The 16,746-nt window shown below is 42.9% G+C and overlaps 1 protein-coding gene across 6 annotated transcripts in view; it reads right to left on the reverse strand.

Moving 5' to 3' along the window:
- Positions 1-16,746, reverse strand: part of LOC135202951 (A-kinase anchor protein 7-like) — a 47,497-nt gene that overhangs the window by 6,089 nt on the left and 24,662 nt on the right. For all 6 annotated transcript variants that reach the window (XR_010311833.1, XM_064232450.1, XM_064232448.1 and 3 more), the window contains exons 3-6: positions 9,340-9,476; positions 8,750-8,849; positions 979-1,149; positions 576-726 (exon numbers count right to left, since the gene is read on the reverse strand). Coding sequence is in view for 5 of the 6 variants with exons in the window: in XM_064232450.1 (XP_064088520.1) it covers positions 576-726; positions 979-1,149; positions 8,750-8,849; positions 9,340-9,476 (559 nt within the window). In the remaining variant the exon portion in view is untranslated. The remainder of the gene's footprint in view (positions 1-575; positions 727-978; positions 1,150-8,749; positions 8,850-9,339; positions 9,477-16,746) is intronic.

Genomic DNA, 16,746 nt, shown 5'->3' on the forward strand with positions numbered 1-16,746 from the left:
CTGAAAAGTGTTAAAAAAGAAAATGAAAAAATGAGGGATGTGGTTTACCATGCTGTCAAGGAAGGGCAGACCTTAGAAGAAGTGGAAAATTTGTTATCTTGAAAACTGAAATGTTAGGACATGCGACAAAAATGGCCAAGTAGTAGTCATGAAAGTAATAGATAAAAAGGATCAAGATCAAGACCAACTGGAAAGCCCAGAAAGTAATGAAAAATGGGCATATCTGACAACTTAGCCCAGGTAGGATTCCAGTATCAAATGCAGCAGTTAGAAAACGTGGACAGAACTCACTTTATGTCAAACTCCTTTGGGTAAATCTGATTTGAAAACCTTGAACATTAGGATCATGATGGTGATGATAACAGTATAGGAACACAATCAAAAAGGGCACTTGTGATAACTCTACAGCAAATACAATAGTATAACCATTCGAAAGTTACCCACATATTCAGTTAAATACACAATGGGAGCCAAAATAAGAATTTTCTCTAATATTAACAGGTTATTAAATTTAGATGCAGTTTTAAGGTAAGCATGCATTATGTACTGTACTAAAAAAGAAAAGATATTCTTACCGATGGGAATTTCTTTGCAGCAGTAATAGTAACGTTTTTCATCCTTTGGGAGATTCATCGACAGAAGCTGCAAGCTCTGAACTGGTTGAGAACCAATAAACAGTTCTTTGTAGCTTTCATAGCTATGGGGATCAATTTTCCGTGGACATTGCTGGAAAAGTGCACAAAATTATTCAAGTTTCATCTCGGTTTATGCCTTTTTATGCTACTTTCATATGACGCTGAACTGACTTGATTATGAAATCTGAAAACAGTAAGTACAAAAATAACTACATACAGTCCATTACATGTACTATACTTGAGGAATTCGATTGGGCCATCTTTCCCATTTTACTAATTCTCAGAAAATCTCCTTCAGCTAGTATTTAGAATGGACATCAAACACACATTTTTCAAAACTGACCTTTCCTTTGCCCCGAGGAGCCTTAGACATCTTGGCTATTGTTAAATGAGGGTTCAGGGGCTTTGTGTTTGGCATACACACTCCTTTTTCTGCAAAAACTTCGCGCAGCCCTGCAGAGATGTCGATTAACTTCTGATGATGCTCATCCTCTATGACACGAGCATAAATTACCTGGAAATTGATTTCAGTTAATCCAAGTGTGCACACTTACATTTAAAAAAATAATCATCTTTCTGAATTTACACAACACAAAACTGTCTAAAATGTTGTACATACATCAATGGAAAGAAAATTCCTCTGATGTATACTAAATGAACACCTTACAAAAACAATCAGCCTTTCAGAAGTCAACATTATAGCACAACAATAAATAATGACTCAAATGAATTTCTTCCAATATAACAGATATGGCAGGTATAAATTTCGAAATTATGATAAAATGAAGTTTGTCTCAGAGATTTCTGTTAATGAAGGAGCAGTCTTCTCATCATAAATAAATAAGCTGACCCCCCATATTCGCAGGGGATGTACCAGACGCCCAGTGAATAGCTAAAATCTGTGAGTACTTTTAAATCCCCTCTAAAAACACTTAGAACTGGCTCTTTTGATAGTTCAAACAAAAGTTTTATCACAAAAATGTTATTTTCATGATAAAATAAATTTTTGAACATACTCACCTGGTAGTTATATATATAGCTTACGTCCCTGACGTCACGGCAGAATTTCAAAACTCGCGGCAATCGCCGATTGGGTAGTCAGGTGCACCACCTGTGCGCCCTCTACCAGGTACGTAGCACCATACCAACTATTCCTCAGATCTTCCATGCCCATAGTTTCTAGAGGGGAGGAGGGTGGGAATTTAATTATATATAACTACCAGGTGAGTATGTTCAAAAATTTATTTTATCATGAAAATAACATTTTCAAACATCTAACTCACCTGGTAGTTATATATATAGCTGATTAACACCTTTGGTGGAGGGTCAGAAACAGCTATCATCGTTGGAATTGACATAAGTGTTAATAAAAACAAACTTACGGGTTCGTACCTGTTAAGGAAGCTGACTTTAATGATATCCTGTCTCATTGTGTCTGCTTTCCTTATGAGGTCCAGCGATCCACCCAGGGGGCTGAAGACCTCTTGGAGACTGTCAACCGTCAAACCTCTATGTGACTAGACTCCCTACAATACTCTTGTTCCGGGCACTACTAAGGAACAAGTTGATCACCTGACTAAAGATCAATGATTGTGGAAGACTGCATCCAGTCTCCACAAACAACCATAACTTTTCAATAGTTCCAAGAGAAGAAAAAGAGTATTGGATTATGGGTTTTAAGGGGTAGACCCTTTTCCCACTACTGAAAGAGCTGCAACAAACGGACCCAGTGTGTAGCAGTCTTCATACAAAGTTTGCACTTGCGTAAGATAGTGCGACGCAAAAACTGACTTGCTCCTCCAGAATGTTGCGTCCAGGATATTCTGAAGAGATCTATTTTGTTTAAATGCTACCGAGGTTGCTACAGCTCTAACCTCGTGAGTCTTAACTTTAAGTAGCTTCATATCTGCTTCAGTACATGCTGAATGCGCTTCCCTAATTAATTGCCTTATAAAAAAGGATAGCGCATTCTTCGACATTTGCAGAGAGGGTTTCTTGACCGAACACCAAAGCCCTTCTGAAGTGCCACGTAATTGTCTCGTTCTCTCCAAGTAATGCCTCAGAGACCTTACCGGACAAAGAACTCTCTCTACTTCCTCACCCGTGAGATCCGAGAGGTTTGGAATTTCGAATGACTTGGGCCAGGGTTGAGAGGGGCGTTCGTTTTTGGCTAGGAATCCCAACTGTAGCGAGCAGATGGCTTTGCCCTGTCTGAAACCTACAGTTTTGCTGAAGGCATGGATTTCGCTGACCCTCTTTGCTGTTGCTAGGCTAATCAGGAAGAGAGTTTTCATGGTGAGGTCCTTAAGGGATGTTTCCTGTAAGGGTTCGAACCTGTCACTCATGAGAAACTTGAGGACTACATCCAAATTCCAAGATGTTGAGGATTGTATTCTTTCCTTAGTTGTCTCGAAGGATCTAAGAAGATCTTGTAGATCCTTATTATCAGATAGATTAAGGTTTCTATGCCTGAAGACAGCTGCTAGCATGCTCCTATAACCCTTGATAGTAGAAGCAGAAAAGTTACGTCTCTTCTTGAGGTATAGTAGAAAATCTGCTATCTGAGTCACAGAGGTACTGGAAGAGGAAATAGAGTTGTCCCTGCACCATCCTCTAAAAGTCTCCCACTTCGATTGGTATACCTTAATGGTTGAAGACCTCCTTGCTCTTGCAATTGCACTCGCTGCCTCCCTCGAAAATCCTCTAGCTCTTGTGAGTTTTCGATAGTCTGAAGGCAGTTAGCTGAAGAGCTTGGAGGTTTTGGTGATACCTTTCCAAGTGGGGCTGTTTGAGTAGATCTACTCTTAACGGAAGGCTTCTTGGGGTGTCCACCATCCATTCCAGTACCTCTGTGAACCATTCTCTTGTCGGCCAGAAGGGTGCCACTAGAGTCATCCTGGTTCCTTCGTGAGCCACAAACTTTTGTAACACTCTGTGTACCACTTTGAATGGGGGAAAGGCGTACGTCTAGATGTGTCCAATTCAGAAGGAACGCATCTATGTGGATTGCTTCGGGGTCTGGGGACTGGAGAACAGTAAGTCTCCATCCGTCTTGTCTGCGCTGTTGCAAAGAGATCTATGCAAGGGCGCCCCCAGATTCGCCATAGACTCTTGCAAACTTCCTGATCTTCTGATGGAGAGTCCATTCTGTTGTCAAGACTTGATGTTTTCTGCTCAGGATGGTCTGCTCTCACATTCTTTTCTCCCTGAATGAAGCGTGTTACCAGAATCACGTTTTTCCTTTTGTCCAGAGGAGCAGTTCTCTTGCTGCTCTGTACAGAGAGACTGAGTGAGTCCCGCCTTGTTTGCTGATGTAGGCCAACGCCGTTGTGTTGTCGGAGTTGACCTGTACCACTTTGTTCCGGACTACGCTCTCTAATTCCTTGAGAGCTAGGAAAACTGCAGTCAATTCTTTCAGATTGATGTGGAACTTTACTTGCTCCTTGTTCCAGAAGCCCGAGACTTCTAACTTCCCCAGTGTTGCTCCCCAGCCCGAGTCCGAGGCGTCGGAAAACAACACTAGGTCTGGGTTCCTCTGCTAGGGAGAGGCCTTCCTGGAGCTTGACGGGATCGTTCCACCACTTTAGATAGTGTTTCATGTCGTTCGAAACGGGAATACACATTGACTCTAGTGTCTTCTTCTTGTCCCAATGCTGATTTAGATGAAACTGCAGAGGGCATAGGTTCAGTCTTCCCAAGGAGACAAACTGTTCTAGCGAGGAAAAGGTCCCCAGCAGACTCATCCATTCCCTTGCAGAGCACTTCTGTTTTTCTTTAGGAAGTTTCTTATTTTCTCTAAAGCTTGTTCCGTTCTCAATGTGGACGGAAAAGCCCGAAAAACCTGACTCTGAATCCTCATCCCCAAGTACAAGATTTCCTGGGATGGGATCAGTTGGGATTTCTGGTGGTTTATCAGAAGGCCTAGGTCTTCTGATAATCGAATTGTTTTCTGAAGATTCTCCAGACAGTCGGCGTAGGAATGGGCTCTGAGGAGCCAATCGTCCAGATACAATGAGGCTCTGATGCGTTTCTTGTGTAGCATTGCTGCTACGTTGCTCATAAGTTTTGTGAAAATTTGAGGTGCGGTATTTAGACCGAAACAAAGAGCTCGGAATTGAAATGTTTCTGTCTTGTAAACAAATCTTAGGTACTTTCTGGAGTTTGGGTGGATCGGGACGTGAAAATAAGCATCCTGGAGATCCAACGAAACCATCCAGTCGTCTCGTCTGACTGCAGCAAGAACTGATTTCGTTGTCTCCATAGTGAATTTTGTTTTCTCACGAAAAAATTCAGGGAACTCACGTCCAAAATCGGTCTCCATCCGCCCGAGTTCTTGGGGACCAGGAATAATCGATTGTAAAACCCCGGAGATTCCAGGTTCTGAACTCTTTCTATTGCTTCCTTCTGAATTAGCATAGAAACCTCTTGTTGTATCGCTAGAGTCTTGGACTCCTCTCTGTACTTGGCTGACAGATCGATCGGTCTTTCTGCTAAGGGGGGTTTTTTTCCAGAAAGGGATCTTGTATCCTTCTTTGAGAAGCTGAATAGACCAAGGATCTGCTCCCTTTTTCTCCCATGTTTGCCAGATAAATTTTTGAGGTCTGGCTCCTACCACTGTCTGAAGAAGAACTTTGTCAGACTTTATTACTTCCTCCTCTGAAGCCTCTTTTCTTGGAGTTTTTTGTAATAGGTCTTGCATTCCCTCTCCTGAGGGATCTACCTCGAAAGGGCCGAGAACTACGTGGTAGAGGAGTGGTTTCTTTAAGTTTCTGTCCTGCAAAACTTGACGGAACAACTCTCCTTGCTGCTTTAGTCATCAGATCTTGTGTCGCTTTTTGAGTCAGAGCTGAGGATACTTCTTTTACCAAACTATGCGGAAAAAGATGAGTCGAAAGGGGAGCGAAAAGCAGTTCCGCTCTCTGAGTGAGCGTTACTCCACTCGAAAGAAAAGAACAAAATTGGGCCCTTTTCTTCAAGATTCCAGCTGAGAAAAGGGCTGCTAGCTCGTTCGACCCGTCTCGAAGCGCTTTGTCAATGCATGACATAAGGTGAACGAGTTCTTCCGTTTTGGTAGACTTCAAGTTTTCAATTTTCTTTCCCAACGAACCCAGAGTCCAGTCTAGGAAGTTAAAGACTTCGAAGGCTCTAAAAATCCCTTTGAGGAGGTGGTCCATTTCAGAGGAAGACCAAAACACTTTCGTCTTCCCCATGGCCGTCCGACGAGAAGAGTCCACAAGACTAGAGAAGTCCCCATGGGAAGAAGCTGGAACTCCCAAACCCAGGACTTCTCCAGTGTCGTACCAGATGCTGGATCTGGAAGCTAATCTGGCCGGAGGAAATGAGAAAGCTGTTTTTCCCTGGACTTTCTTAGAGTCAATCCATTCAATTTCAAGGCTCTTTTCAATTTCAAGGCTCTTTTCGAAGAGCGCGATAATACCATCTTCGTAAAGTCGGATTCTTTAGAAGCCTTCCCTAAAGTGAACTCTGAAGGTGGAGAACGAGGGGCAGCTGGCACAAAACTTTCTGGAAAAAGTGCTTTGCAAAAACTTTCATAAGCCTTTTAAGATCTGCTGAAGGTTGTAGATCTGTTTGATATTCTTCCTCGGAAACGACTTGCATCTGATCAAAAGGAGAATGGGGGATGTCTTCATTCCTTTCTTCTGATTGAGACACAAACTGATGTAGCGATGTCATGTTGCGTTTGTGCATCCTGCTGTCCAGTTTCTTGATGCCTGGAGTCTTGTCGTCCAGTACCTTGATGCCTGGTGTCCTGGCGTCCTGTCTCATAACGATTTTCGTCCTGGCGTCTTGCTTCAAGACGTTTTTCGTCCTGGCGTCTTGCTTCAAGACGTTTTTCGTCCTTGCGTCTTGCTTCAAGACGTTTTTCGTCCTGGCGTCTTGCTTCAAGACGTTTTTCGTCCTGGCGTCTTGCTTCAAGACGTTTTTCGTCCTGGTGTCTTCCTTCAAGACTTCTTTCGTCCTGGCGTCTTGCTTCAAGACGCTTATCGTCCTGTTGTCTTGCTTCAAGATGTTTTTCATCAAGACGTTTTTCGTCCTGTCGTCGTGCTTTAAAACGTTTTTCGTCCTGGCGTTTAACAGTAAGAGTAGCAGGTTGATATGACTGCATAAGAGAGGAGAGTTTCTGCTTAAAATCTAGCAGTACGGAAAACTGTGGAGCTTCTTGCTGCTGGGAACAGACTAGAGAAGTTGCAAAGTCAATCTCTCTCTCTTCATTCTGTTCGTCTTGAGATGAAAGGCCTGAAGAACGCCAATCCGAAGGAGGAGCAGGAGCATGCACTGAAGGCATCCAATCGTCCGATGCTTCCTTTACTCCTACCAAAGACGACGGCTGCCTGTGCGGTATCTTACGTCTTATATTGGTAGGAGAGCAAACATCGGAGACGAAAGGGAAGCGAACAGGAGTTGTAGCACGCACCGAAAGTCTCCCTTCGTCCGATCCTTCCGTACTTCCTGCCAAAGACGGGACGGCCGCTTGTGCGACATCATGCGTCTTGATTTGGCAGGAGAGCAAGCATCGGAATCGAAAGAGAAACGATCCGGAGTTGCAGTTTGCACCGAAGGTTTCCCCCTTTCCAATATTTCCTTGCCTCCTACCAAAGACGATGGTCGCCTGTGCGACGTCTTACGTCTTAATTTGGCAGGAGAGCAAATATCGGAACCTGAAGGGAAGCGCTCGGGGCTGCTCCAATGACTACATCCTGGACGCTCTTGACGTATATCGTCCTGGCGTCCAGTATCAAGACGCTCGGCGTCCTGGGATTTCCTTTTAATGGGTCTGGATTTAGAAGTCTGACGCCAGCCCGTCTGGGTACTGCGTCGTCAGAAGACAAAGAAACACTTTAACCTCGCCTTTCCTATAGCGAGGGTGAGCGTCCTGGGGATCGTCTACAGGTACGCTCGAGGGGACGACCGCTCGGGAGCTAAAACCTCTCGCCTCCCTTCGTCGGTCGACTTTCCTTCTCACAGGGGTTGGTGAGCTTGGAAGAGGTCTAGGACTAGGAGCACGACAAGTCCGAGCGGCCGCACCCTCCACTGCACTTGCACTAATTTCACTATTCACTTTAATATCTCTCATATTAGACCATAATTTATCCCTGTCTTGTGCCAGGGATTCTACCCGTTGACCAAGGGCTTGAATGGCCGTCATCATGTCCTGTAATGATGGACTTTTACCTGTTTCTGAAACTGGATTTGGTAATGATACAACAGGAGGAGGATCAATAGGATTATCGAGGGATAGAGAACTATCTATTCCTTGACTGTCTATGGAGGAGCGAGACAAGGTCTTCTTCGCTCTCCTTATCCTATCCTTCTCTAATTTACGCACATAGCGGTAATATTCAATCCATTCAGTCTCAGGCAAGCCCACACATTCATCACATCTATCACCTATCTCACAAACTTTTCCTCTGCATTTACTACAAATAGAATGAGGATCTAAAGAGGATTTAGCAAGTCTAGTCTTGCAACCTTTCACACACATTCTCAAACTTGAAGCAGAATCAGACATGATGAGAAATCAAAGAGAGAGATCAAAAACAAGCAAAGGTCAAACCAACAATATCGAAACTAAATCAAAATCCAATCAAGCGAAAGCCAAAGCCAAAGTGTACTTCACCAAATAATACTGCAAAAGACACGGGCTATAACGAGCGAAGTTCCAACGATGTCACCGTAGCGGCGGCAGGGAAGATCTGAGGAATAGTTGGTATGGTGCTACGTACCTGGTAGAGGGCGCACAGGTGGTGCACCTGACTACCCAATCGGCGATTGCCGCGAGTTTTGAAATTCTGCCGTGACGTCAGGGACGTAAGCTATATATATAACTACCAGGTGAGTTAGATGTTTGAAAAGTCCATTTAGTCATGAAATTTAAATAAAAATACATAATTCAGTGAATATTTCTCAGTGAATAGGTGAATTTTCCACGAATAATACATATGTTCCATACAGAAACCTGCAAATAGCCGAGTTTGCAAATCTTGAGAACGTGAATACAGGGGGTCCACTGTATTATATTCCCCATAGAAATCTCTCCTTTCCTATAGAGGCTCAACTATACCTGCCAGCTCAAATTGTACATAAATACTTACACTATTTGAAAAATTGTCTACGCCAGAAAATGTTAATTTTATGGGTTCTAAGCCTTCTTCTTCAAGACCCTTAACATACTCCTCTAGTGCACAAGTTGCTCTGGAAAAAAAGGTCAAGAACATTAATCAGCTGGCTAAATACTATAACAAATAAAGATCTCAATTTAAACATTAACACACTTGTCATCACAACATTGCTAGACCAGTGACTTACGATAGCTTTGCAGACTTCCAAACATTTCAATTTTCAATCTTTTTCTTTTGCAAGTATGTATAATTTACAAATGGAATGACTATCATTCCCTATGTCTACTAACCAAGTAAATATTGTTTCAACACATGCCCATTACTTATTGATACCATATGCTGTGTTAGCAGCAATCTCCAGACAGCCCCCAAGAAATAACAGTCCCACTTTTCACTGACTAATCATATTCTTCCATATTTTTCGCTTCTCTATTTGCCTACAACTTTATTCCTATGCCCATGGCCAACCCACTTTCTCAAAATGAAAACAGACAATACTTTAACAACGAGAGAGGATTTTTCTAAATGAACCCCCCCTAAATAAAGTGAAAACTAACACTTACAGTGACAGAGCGTTTTCATCATCGATGCGAGCTATGAGGAGCGTTATATGTGATGTTGCAACATCTACAAGAGCTCTGCTGAATGCTGGCTCAAAGGCTAGCAATGCCTCTTGCACTTTAATAATGTTTTTGTGAATCTGTAAATAAAGAATGTACTTGTAATTACAAAGACATTGACCAGAACCTTTATATAATTACTACATATACTGAAACATATATTAAAACACCACTTACAAAGAAGCACTGTACATCAGATTGAAACTTAACAACAACTGAATTACCATTCCATTAACAAAGACAAACATATTCATCACTTTCTGAAGGATGTAAAATTCTAAAGCTCAAATAACCAATATTGCAAAGCTGAATTTTGACCTATTAACTATGATGCAGGGTGGCAGGTGTTAGGGTACCCTCCCTTCTGTGGTACAGTGTTCTGAAAAATTTATAAGTAAAATAAACTAAAGTGTAAAACTCTACTCTACAAAGGCAGAATAGAAAAATACTTAAAAATTCATGTAGCCACTATGAGTCCTCAAAGGAGCTTCATGGTTCCTAGAGGGGATCCATATGATAGGCCAACCAATTTCAAAGAATTCGCTTCTAGTTGATCTGGCCAGTATAATGCATGTTGAGACTAACAGAGTACAAGACTCAAGACAAAAGGGCTCATTCTCTTGTCTACAGCAGCTGCCTAATCTCAATTTCTATTCTTAACCTGTAGATGTGGCACCAGCGCACTGATTGTAGATCACTGTGTCAACCACACACCAGACCTATTCTATGCCTTTTGGATGGAGCCTATCAGGATTCCCTCAGTTCTATATGAAAGATTTCCTTTTGAGGTAACTCTCTCATGTACAGCTGAAGGCTGTGTCCCCAGTCCTTCCAGGTTCAGCAAGGCAGTTTCAGTGGCAATATCCACTTCATGTCCAGTAAAAGGGACATCTCCCCCAAGTTAAGACTCCTTTTCTCCATCAGGAGGGTTGACATGGGAGGTACTTGGAACCAATGCTTTCAGGTTTTGGCCCACACACGAGTTCTGCTCAGAAATGGAGGGAAATATACTCTGCCGGAGTTTTGCCAGAAAGATGTACGTAGTCTCCTCCTTGCACACCCTTACTGAAACCTGGGACCAGAGACAGCTTAAAGCGAGCTGTTGCATTCTGCATTCTTAAGCCTTGTTACCAGGAGCATGTTACAAATTACACACATGTGGCAACCAACCAGATTCCCCTTTATTCTTACAAGGGCTATGTTCACTGCAGGTGGTATGGGCTGTACTCACTGGCAAAAAGCGGGTTCTGCATAAGAGCGGCCCTGTAGTGATATGAGGAACAAGTACATATTTCTTAGAAACTACCTGGTACTACTAACAATCTATAATAACTGTATGAACATTATACTAGTATTCTAAATACAACAGGCTAGTTTGGTCACCAGTGTGTAATTATACTATGTTATGATAATAGTTATCCATAGGTAGTAGTAAGTACGTTATCATGTTCAAGGATATGTACTACTACAACTTTGTTTTTCTCACAAGTGTTAGAAGTGCTAATTATTTGTAATAACTTAAGCACTATTGTCTGAGACAGTAGTCATGTAGTAAATATATAATTACTAATTAATTTTGCCTTAAAAGTAAATTCTTAATCTTATGCCATTCCATTCGGCCAAAGCTAACTGTATGCTGCAAATCTAATTTGTAAATTAATGATTTGTTTACTAGGCTTAGGCTACTTGCAGGCTGTGGGCAAAGCTATAGGCTACATAAGAAAGTATTCAATGAAAATATTTTGCCAAAGGAAAATATTTTTTAAATACACTAGTTACATATAATTTTTTTTAATACACTAGTTGCATATAAATTAAGTACAGTTTCAATGCCTGTTAAAAGAATGTAAAAGTTCAATTGCCACTTAGGAAAACAGACATCACAAATGTTTACCTAGTGACACTGCCACTGGCAGTGGAATACCTGCTAGAAGTGGGTCCGTGAGGGAAAACATTGCATAATCTGATATACAAGTTCCTTGATACTGATGCTAAATAGGGAACATTAGCACAAAAACTAATCAGCCTGGTAATTAAGTAACATACTATAAGTAACCAATTTGTTTTACGTACCACCAAGGTTTGAAAGTTGAAAACGATCAAAAACTGGTTATGACTTTACATAGCTATGTAAACGATTACGCTACCACTGAATGAAGTTGGCCATAATATCTTGTTCTAAGTATGTACCCCTGAGGGACCCAATTAGGATCCCTAACTACTTAAGGTAGAAGGTCATACACCAAAGATCTTTAAAAACAACAATGTTAAAAGTATTACTTTAATATACATAGTTAAACATTGTTTGTTGACTAGTAATGACGGTACCGTAAACATAACTACTTAATTCCTGCCCTGCAGGAGACACTGGCTCCCGAATTCAGAAAAATAGGTTAACAGTTAACAAATTTTAGGACTTAACCCAAAGTACTTCCATGCTTCATAGTTTGGTTTTTCCATGGCAGCCAAACATGATTGTATAGAGTACTTATACACTCACACCAATTCTAGGTGTGTCCTCAAAAAATTACAAACACATCAATTGTGACAATGTCTGGCGCGTGGTGTATGGTTGACGCAATGATCTGCGCACAGCATGCTGTTGCCACATCTACAGGTTAAGAATAGGAATTGAACCTTGGCAGCTGCTGCAGACAAGAGAAAGAGCCCTCTGGTCTCGAGTCCCATACTCTATCAGTGTCAACATGCACTATACTGGCCAGACCAAATGGAAGAGAATTCTTTGAAATTGGTTGGTTTATCTTATGGAGCCCCTTTAGGGATCATGAGAGTAAGATAAACAACAGTTAAGCTATAAAAAAATAAAGCATATAAGACAATGATGGTACAGCTCAACACCATCTGTCATTAATAAAATGATATTGTTATGATACAATAAAGTTTGTTCATACTTACCTGGCAGATATATATATAGCCGTATTTTCCGAAGTCCGACAGAATTTCAAAACTCCCGGCACACGCAGTGGTCGGCCAGGTGGTTAGTACCCATTCCCGCCGCTGGGAGGCGGGTGTCAGGAACCATTCCCATTTTCTATTCAGATTTTTAAATGCCACTGTCCACGAGGGGAGGTTGGGCGGGTACTTGATTATATATATCTGTCAGGTAAGTATGAACAAACTTTATTGTATCATAACAATATCATTTTGTTCATGACACTTACCTGTCAGATATATATATAGCTGATTCCCACCATTGGAGGTGGGGAGGGACAGAATAAAAAGGATTTTGGGAAACATTTCACATGCAGATGATAGACATCTTGGTTCCTTACCTGTTAGCATAGCTGACTTCGTGATTACTGTCACTCAAGTCTACTTTTGCTTTACTAGAGTCTCCAGCAAGGACGTGACCTGTATAGCTGGTGAGATCTAGATGATCTGACAACGGGGGCGTGACCACAATGTGTCTAGACCATATTGACCATACTTTAAGGGCAGCGAAGCAAAGAAACAACCACCACCTGACCTAGCCTAACAAAGTTAGTCCCTGAAACTTTAAGGCTAAAATAAAGGGAAGTCCGCCTCTAGCGGTCGACCCTACAACCAAAAAACCAACAACAATAATACAAAAGCACACCTATCCATTTTCTAAAGGATAGGATTCGTGCCGCTTCCCATACCCAAAACTGAATCTGCTGATATGTATGGTCCAAGCGTAAAGCAGTTCTCATATGCCACTTTCACATCCCTGAGGTAGTGTGAAGCGAACACAGAGTTGCTTCGCCAAAATGTGGTGCTCACAATGTCGCTGAGCGCCATATTCTTCTGAAATGCCATCGAAGTTGCGACAGCTCTCACTTCATGAGCATTGACTTTCAGAATCTTTAGATCACTATCTGGGCAGGACGAATGAGCCTCCCTGATGGTGCTTCTCAAGAAGAACGCTAAGGCGTTCTTAGACATTGGTAAATCAGGTCTTTTAACAGAACACCAAAGATTGTCCGATTGACCTCTACTTTGTTTTGTTCTATCCAGGTAAAATTTTAGAGCTCTGACAGGGCACAGAACTCTTTCTGGCTCTCGACCAACGATCCCTGCTAATCCCTTGATATCGAAGCTCTTGGGCCAGGGATTGGAAGGATTTTCGTTTTTGGCTAAAAAGGAAGGACTCAAGGAACAGACTGCATCGTGTCCCCTAAATCCAACATTTTTGCTAATTGCTTGTATCTCACTCACCCTCTTCGCAGTGGCTAGGGTGGTCAGAAAGAGGGCCTTTTTAGTTAAGTCTTTCAGCAAAGCTTCGTGCAAAGGTTCAAAGGGACTCGCCATTAAAAATTTTAGAACTATGTCTAAATTCCACGAGGGTGTCTTAACCTGTGGAACTTTTGATGTCTCGAAGGATCTCAGAAGATCGTGAAGATCCCTATTATTCGTCAAATCTAGGCCTCTATGACGGAATACTGTTGACAGCATACTCTTGTATCCTCTAATTGTTGATACTGCAAGCTTGTCGACATTCCTTAGATGGAACAGGAAATCGGCGATTTGGCTCACAGAGGTCTTGGAGGAGGAAATGCCTTCTTTCCTACACCATCTTCTAAAAACAGCCCACTTAGACTGGTAGACAGATTGAGAGGAAACTCTTCTCGCAGTGGCGATAGCTTTTGCCACCGCCTTTGAAAACCCTCTCGCTCTTGCCAGTTTCTTGATAGTCTGAATGCAGTCAGACTCAGAGCGAACGGGTTTTGGTGATATCTCTCGAAGTGGGGCTGTTTGAGAAGATCAGTCTTACTGGTAGGATTCTTGGAAAGTCCACTAGCAGGGACATGACCTCTGTGAACCACTCGCTCGCTGGCCAGAATGGTGCGACTAGTGTCATCCTTGTTCCTTCCGACGCTGCTAACTTCCTTGTTACTTCTCCCAGAAGTTTGAACGGAGGAAAGGCGTGTACATCCATCCCCGTCCAGTCCCAAAGCATTGCGTCTACCGCTACTGCTTCCGGGTCGATGATCGGAGAACAGTAAAGGGGCAGTCTCTTCGTTTTCGAAGTCGCGAAGAGGTCCACTAACGGTCGTCCCCATAGTTTCCATAACTGTTGGCAGACCTCTATGTGCAGAGTCCATTCTGTTGGAATCAGTTGATTGCGACGGCTTAAAATGTCTGCTCTGACGTTTTGGACTCCTGAAACAAATCTTGTCAAGAGAGTTATGTTCCTCTCTTCTGAACATAACAGGATTTCTCTCGCTATCTTGAAGAGAGAACGAGTGTGTGTCCCCCCCTGTTTCTTGATATAAGAAAGGGCCGTGGTGCTGTTCGCGTTGATCTGAACAACTCGGCCTACGATTCGAACTTGAAAGGCTAGAAGTGCCAAGCGAATCGCCTCCAACTCCTTGAGGTTGATGTGACAAGGCTTCTGTTCCTTTCTCCAGAGGCCTGACACTTCCTCCTTTCCCAGAGTTGCTCCCCAGCCTGTCATAGACGCGTCTGTAAATAACACTAGGTCGGGGTTCTGAAGACAGAGGGACACTCCTTTCGACATCTTGGTGGGATCGAGCCACCACTGTAGGTGTTTCTTGACCAACGGGGAGATTCTCAAATCCTCCTCTAGGTTTTGTTTGTCTTGCCAATTTTCTGTTAGGAAAAACTGTAGGGGCCTGAGATGTAACCTCCCTAGAGAAACAAACTTCTCCAGCGAAGAAATGGTCCCCAGCAGACTCATCCATTCCTTCGCTGAGCATGTTTCCTTCTCCAAGAAGGCTGACACTTTTTCTAAGCCTTTCCGTTGACGCTCTAGCGACGAAAAAGCCCGAAAAGCCACTGAATCCATCTGAATCCCCAGATACACGATGGACTGTGTTGGGGTCAGTTGGGACTTTTCGTAATTGATCAGGAGACCTAAAGATTTCGCCAACAGTAACGTAGTCTGAAGGTCCTCCAGACACCTTGCTCTCGATGACGACCGTATGAGCCAGTCGTCCAGGTAGAGGGAGACTCGTATCTTCGAGAGGTGAAGCCACTTTGCCACGTTCCGCATGAGAAAAGTGAAAATCATTGGAGCTGTGCTCAGTCCGAAGCATAGAGCTCTGAACTGGAAGACCTGTCCTCTTAAAATGAACCTGAGGAACTTCCTGGACTGGGGATGGATGGGAACATGGAAGTAAGCGTCTTGGAGATCCAATGACACCATCCAATCCCCTGGTCTCAAGGCCCCCAGGACCGACTGAGATGTTTCCATTTTGAAGGTTTCTTTCTTCACGAAAAGATTCAGACTGCTGACATCTAGGACAGGCCTCCATCCCCCAGACTGCTTCGGAACCAGGAATAACCTGTTGTAGAAGCCTGGGGAATCTGTTAAGAGCACTCGTTCTACTGCTCTCTTCTCGATCATCTGATCTAATAAATCGAGTAGAATCTGTTGCTTTTCTGGCTGATAAGATGGTGACAGGTCTATAGGCTTCATGCTTAAAGGCGGCATAGAGAGAAAGGGAATTTTGTATCCCTTCTCTATTATCTTGAGGGACCAGGCGTCCGTCCCCCTTGCTCTCCAAGCCTCTGCAAAGAGAGAAAGTCTCCCTCCCACCGGTGCCTGAAGGGCAAGGTTGTCATTTCTTTCCCTTTTGTTTTGCGGGGGTTTTGCCTCTAGCAAAGCCCCTTCCTCTTGTAGAAGCTCTTGATGTTGCTCTGCCACGAAAGGGCTTAAAATTCTTCTTTGGTGCTTGAGCTGCTCGAGAAGAGGATTGCGCCACAAGAAGTCTAGATGATTGAGACAGCAAATCCTGTGTCGCTTTCTCTTTCAGGTTCACAGATAAATCCTTTACCATATTTTCAGGAAAAAGATGGGAAGAAAAGGGGGCAAATAATAACTCTGCTTTTTGTGTAGGAGAAACTGATTTAGCAGCAAAACTGCAGAAAAGCGCCCGTTTCTTTAATATTCCCGTAGTAAAGTGGGCCACTAACTCATCTGAGCCATCCCTTACTGCTTTATCCATACATGACAGGACGCTCGATAACTCTTCTAATGAAACTGATTCTGGGGTCTTAGCTTGAAGACCTAAAGCTCCCAAGCACCAGTCTAGGAAGTTAAATACTTCCAACGTCCTGTACAGTCCTTTTAGATGGTGATCTATCTCAGGTATAGTCCATGAAACCTTAGCCGAGGACAGGTAAGATCTCCTCGGTGCTTCGACCAGGTTTGAGAAATCCCCTTGCGCAGACGAAGGAAGTCTCACCCCTGTTTCTTCTCCGGTCTCATACCATATACCGGCTCTCCCGTTTAACTTAGCTGGAGGAAGCGCAAAGGACGTCTTTCCTTTCGTCTTCCTTGATTCCATCCAGTCATTCATTCTCTTAAACGCTCTTTTAGTAGAAAGCGAAGAAGCCATCCTAACA

This window comes from Macrobrachium nipponense, chromosome 33 (genome assembly GCF_015104395.2).
Source record: "Macrobrachium nipponense isolate FS-2020 chromosome 33, ASM1510439v2, whole genome shotgun sequence".
Classification (NCBI taxonomy): domain Eukaryota; kingdom Metazoa; phylum Arthropoda; class Malacostraca; order Decapoda; family Palaemonidae; genus Macrobrachium; species Macrobrachium nipponense.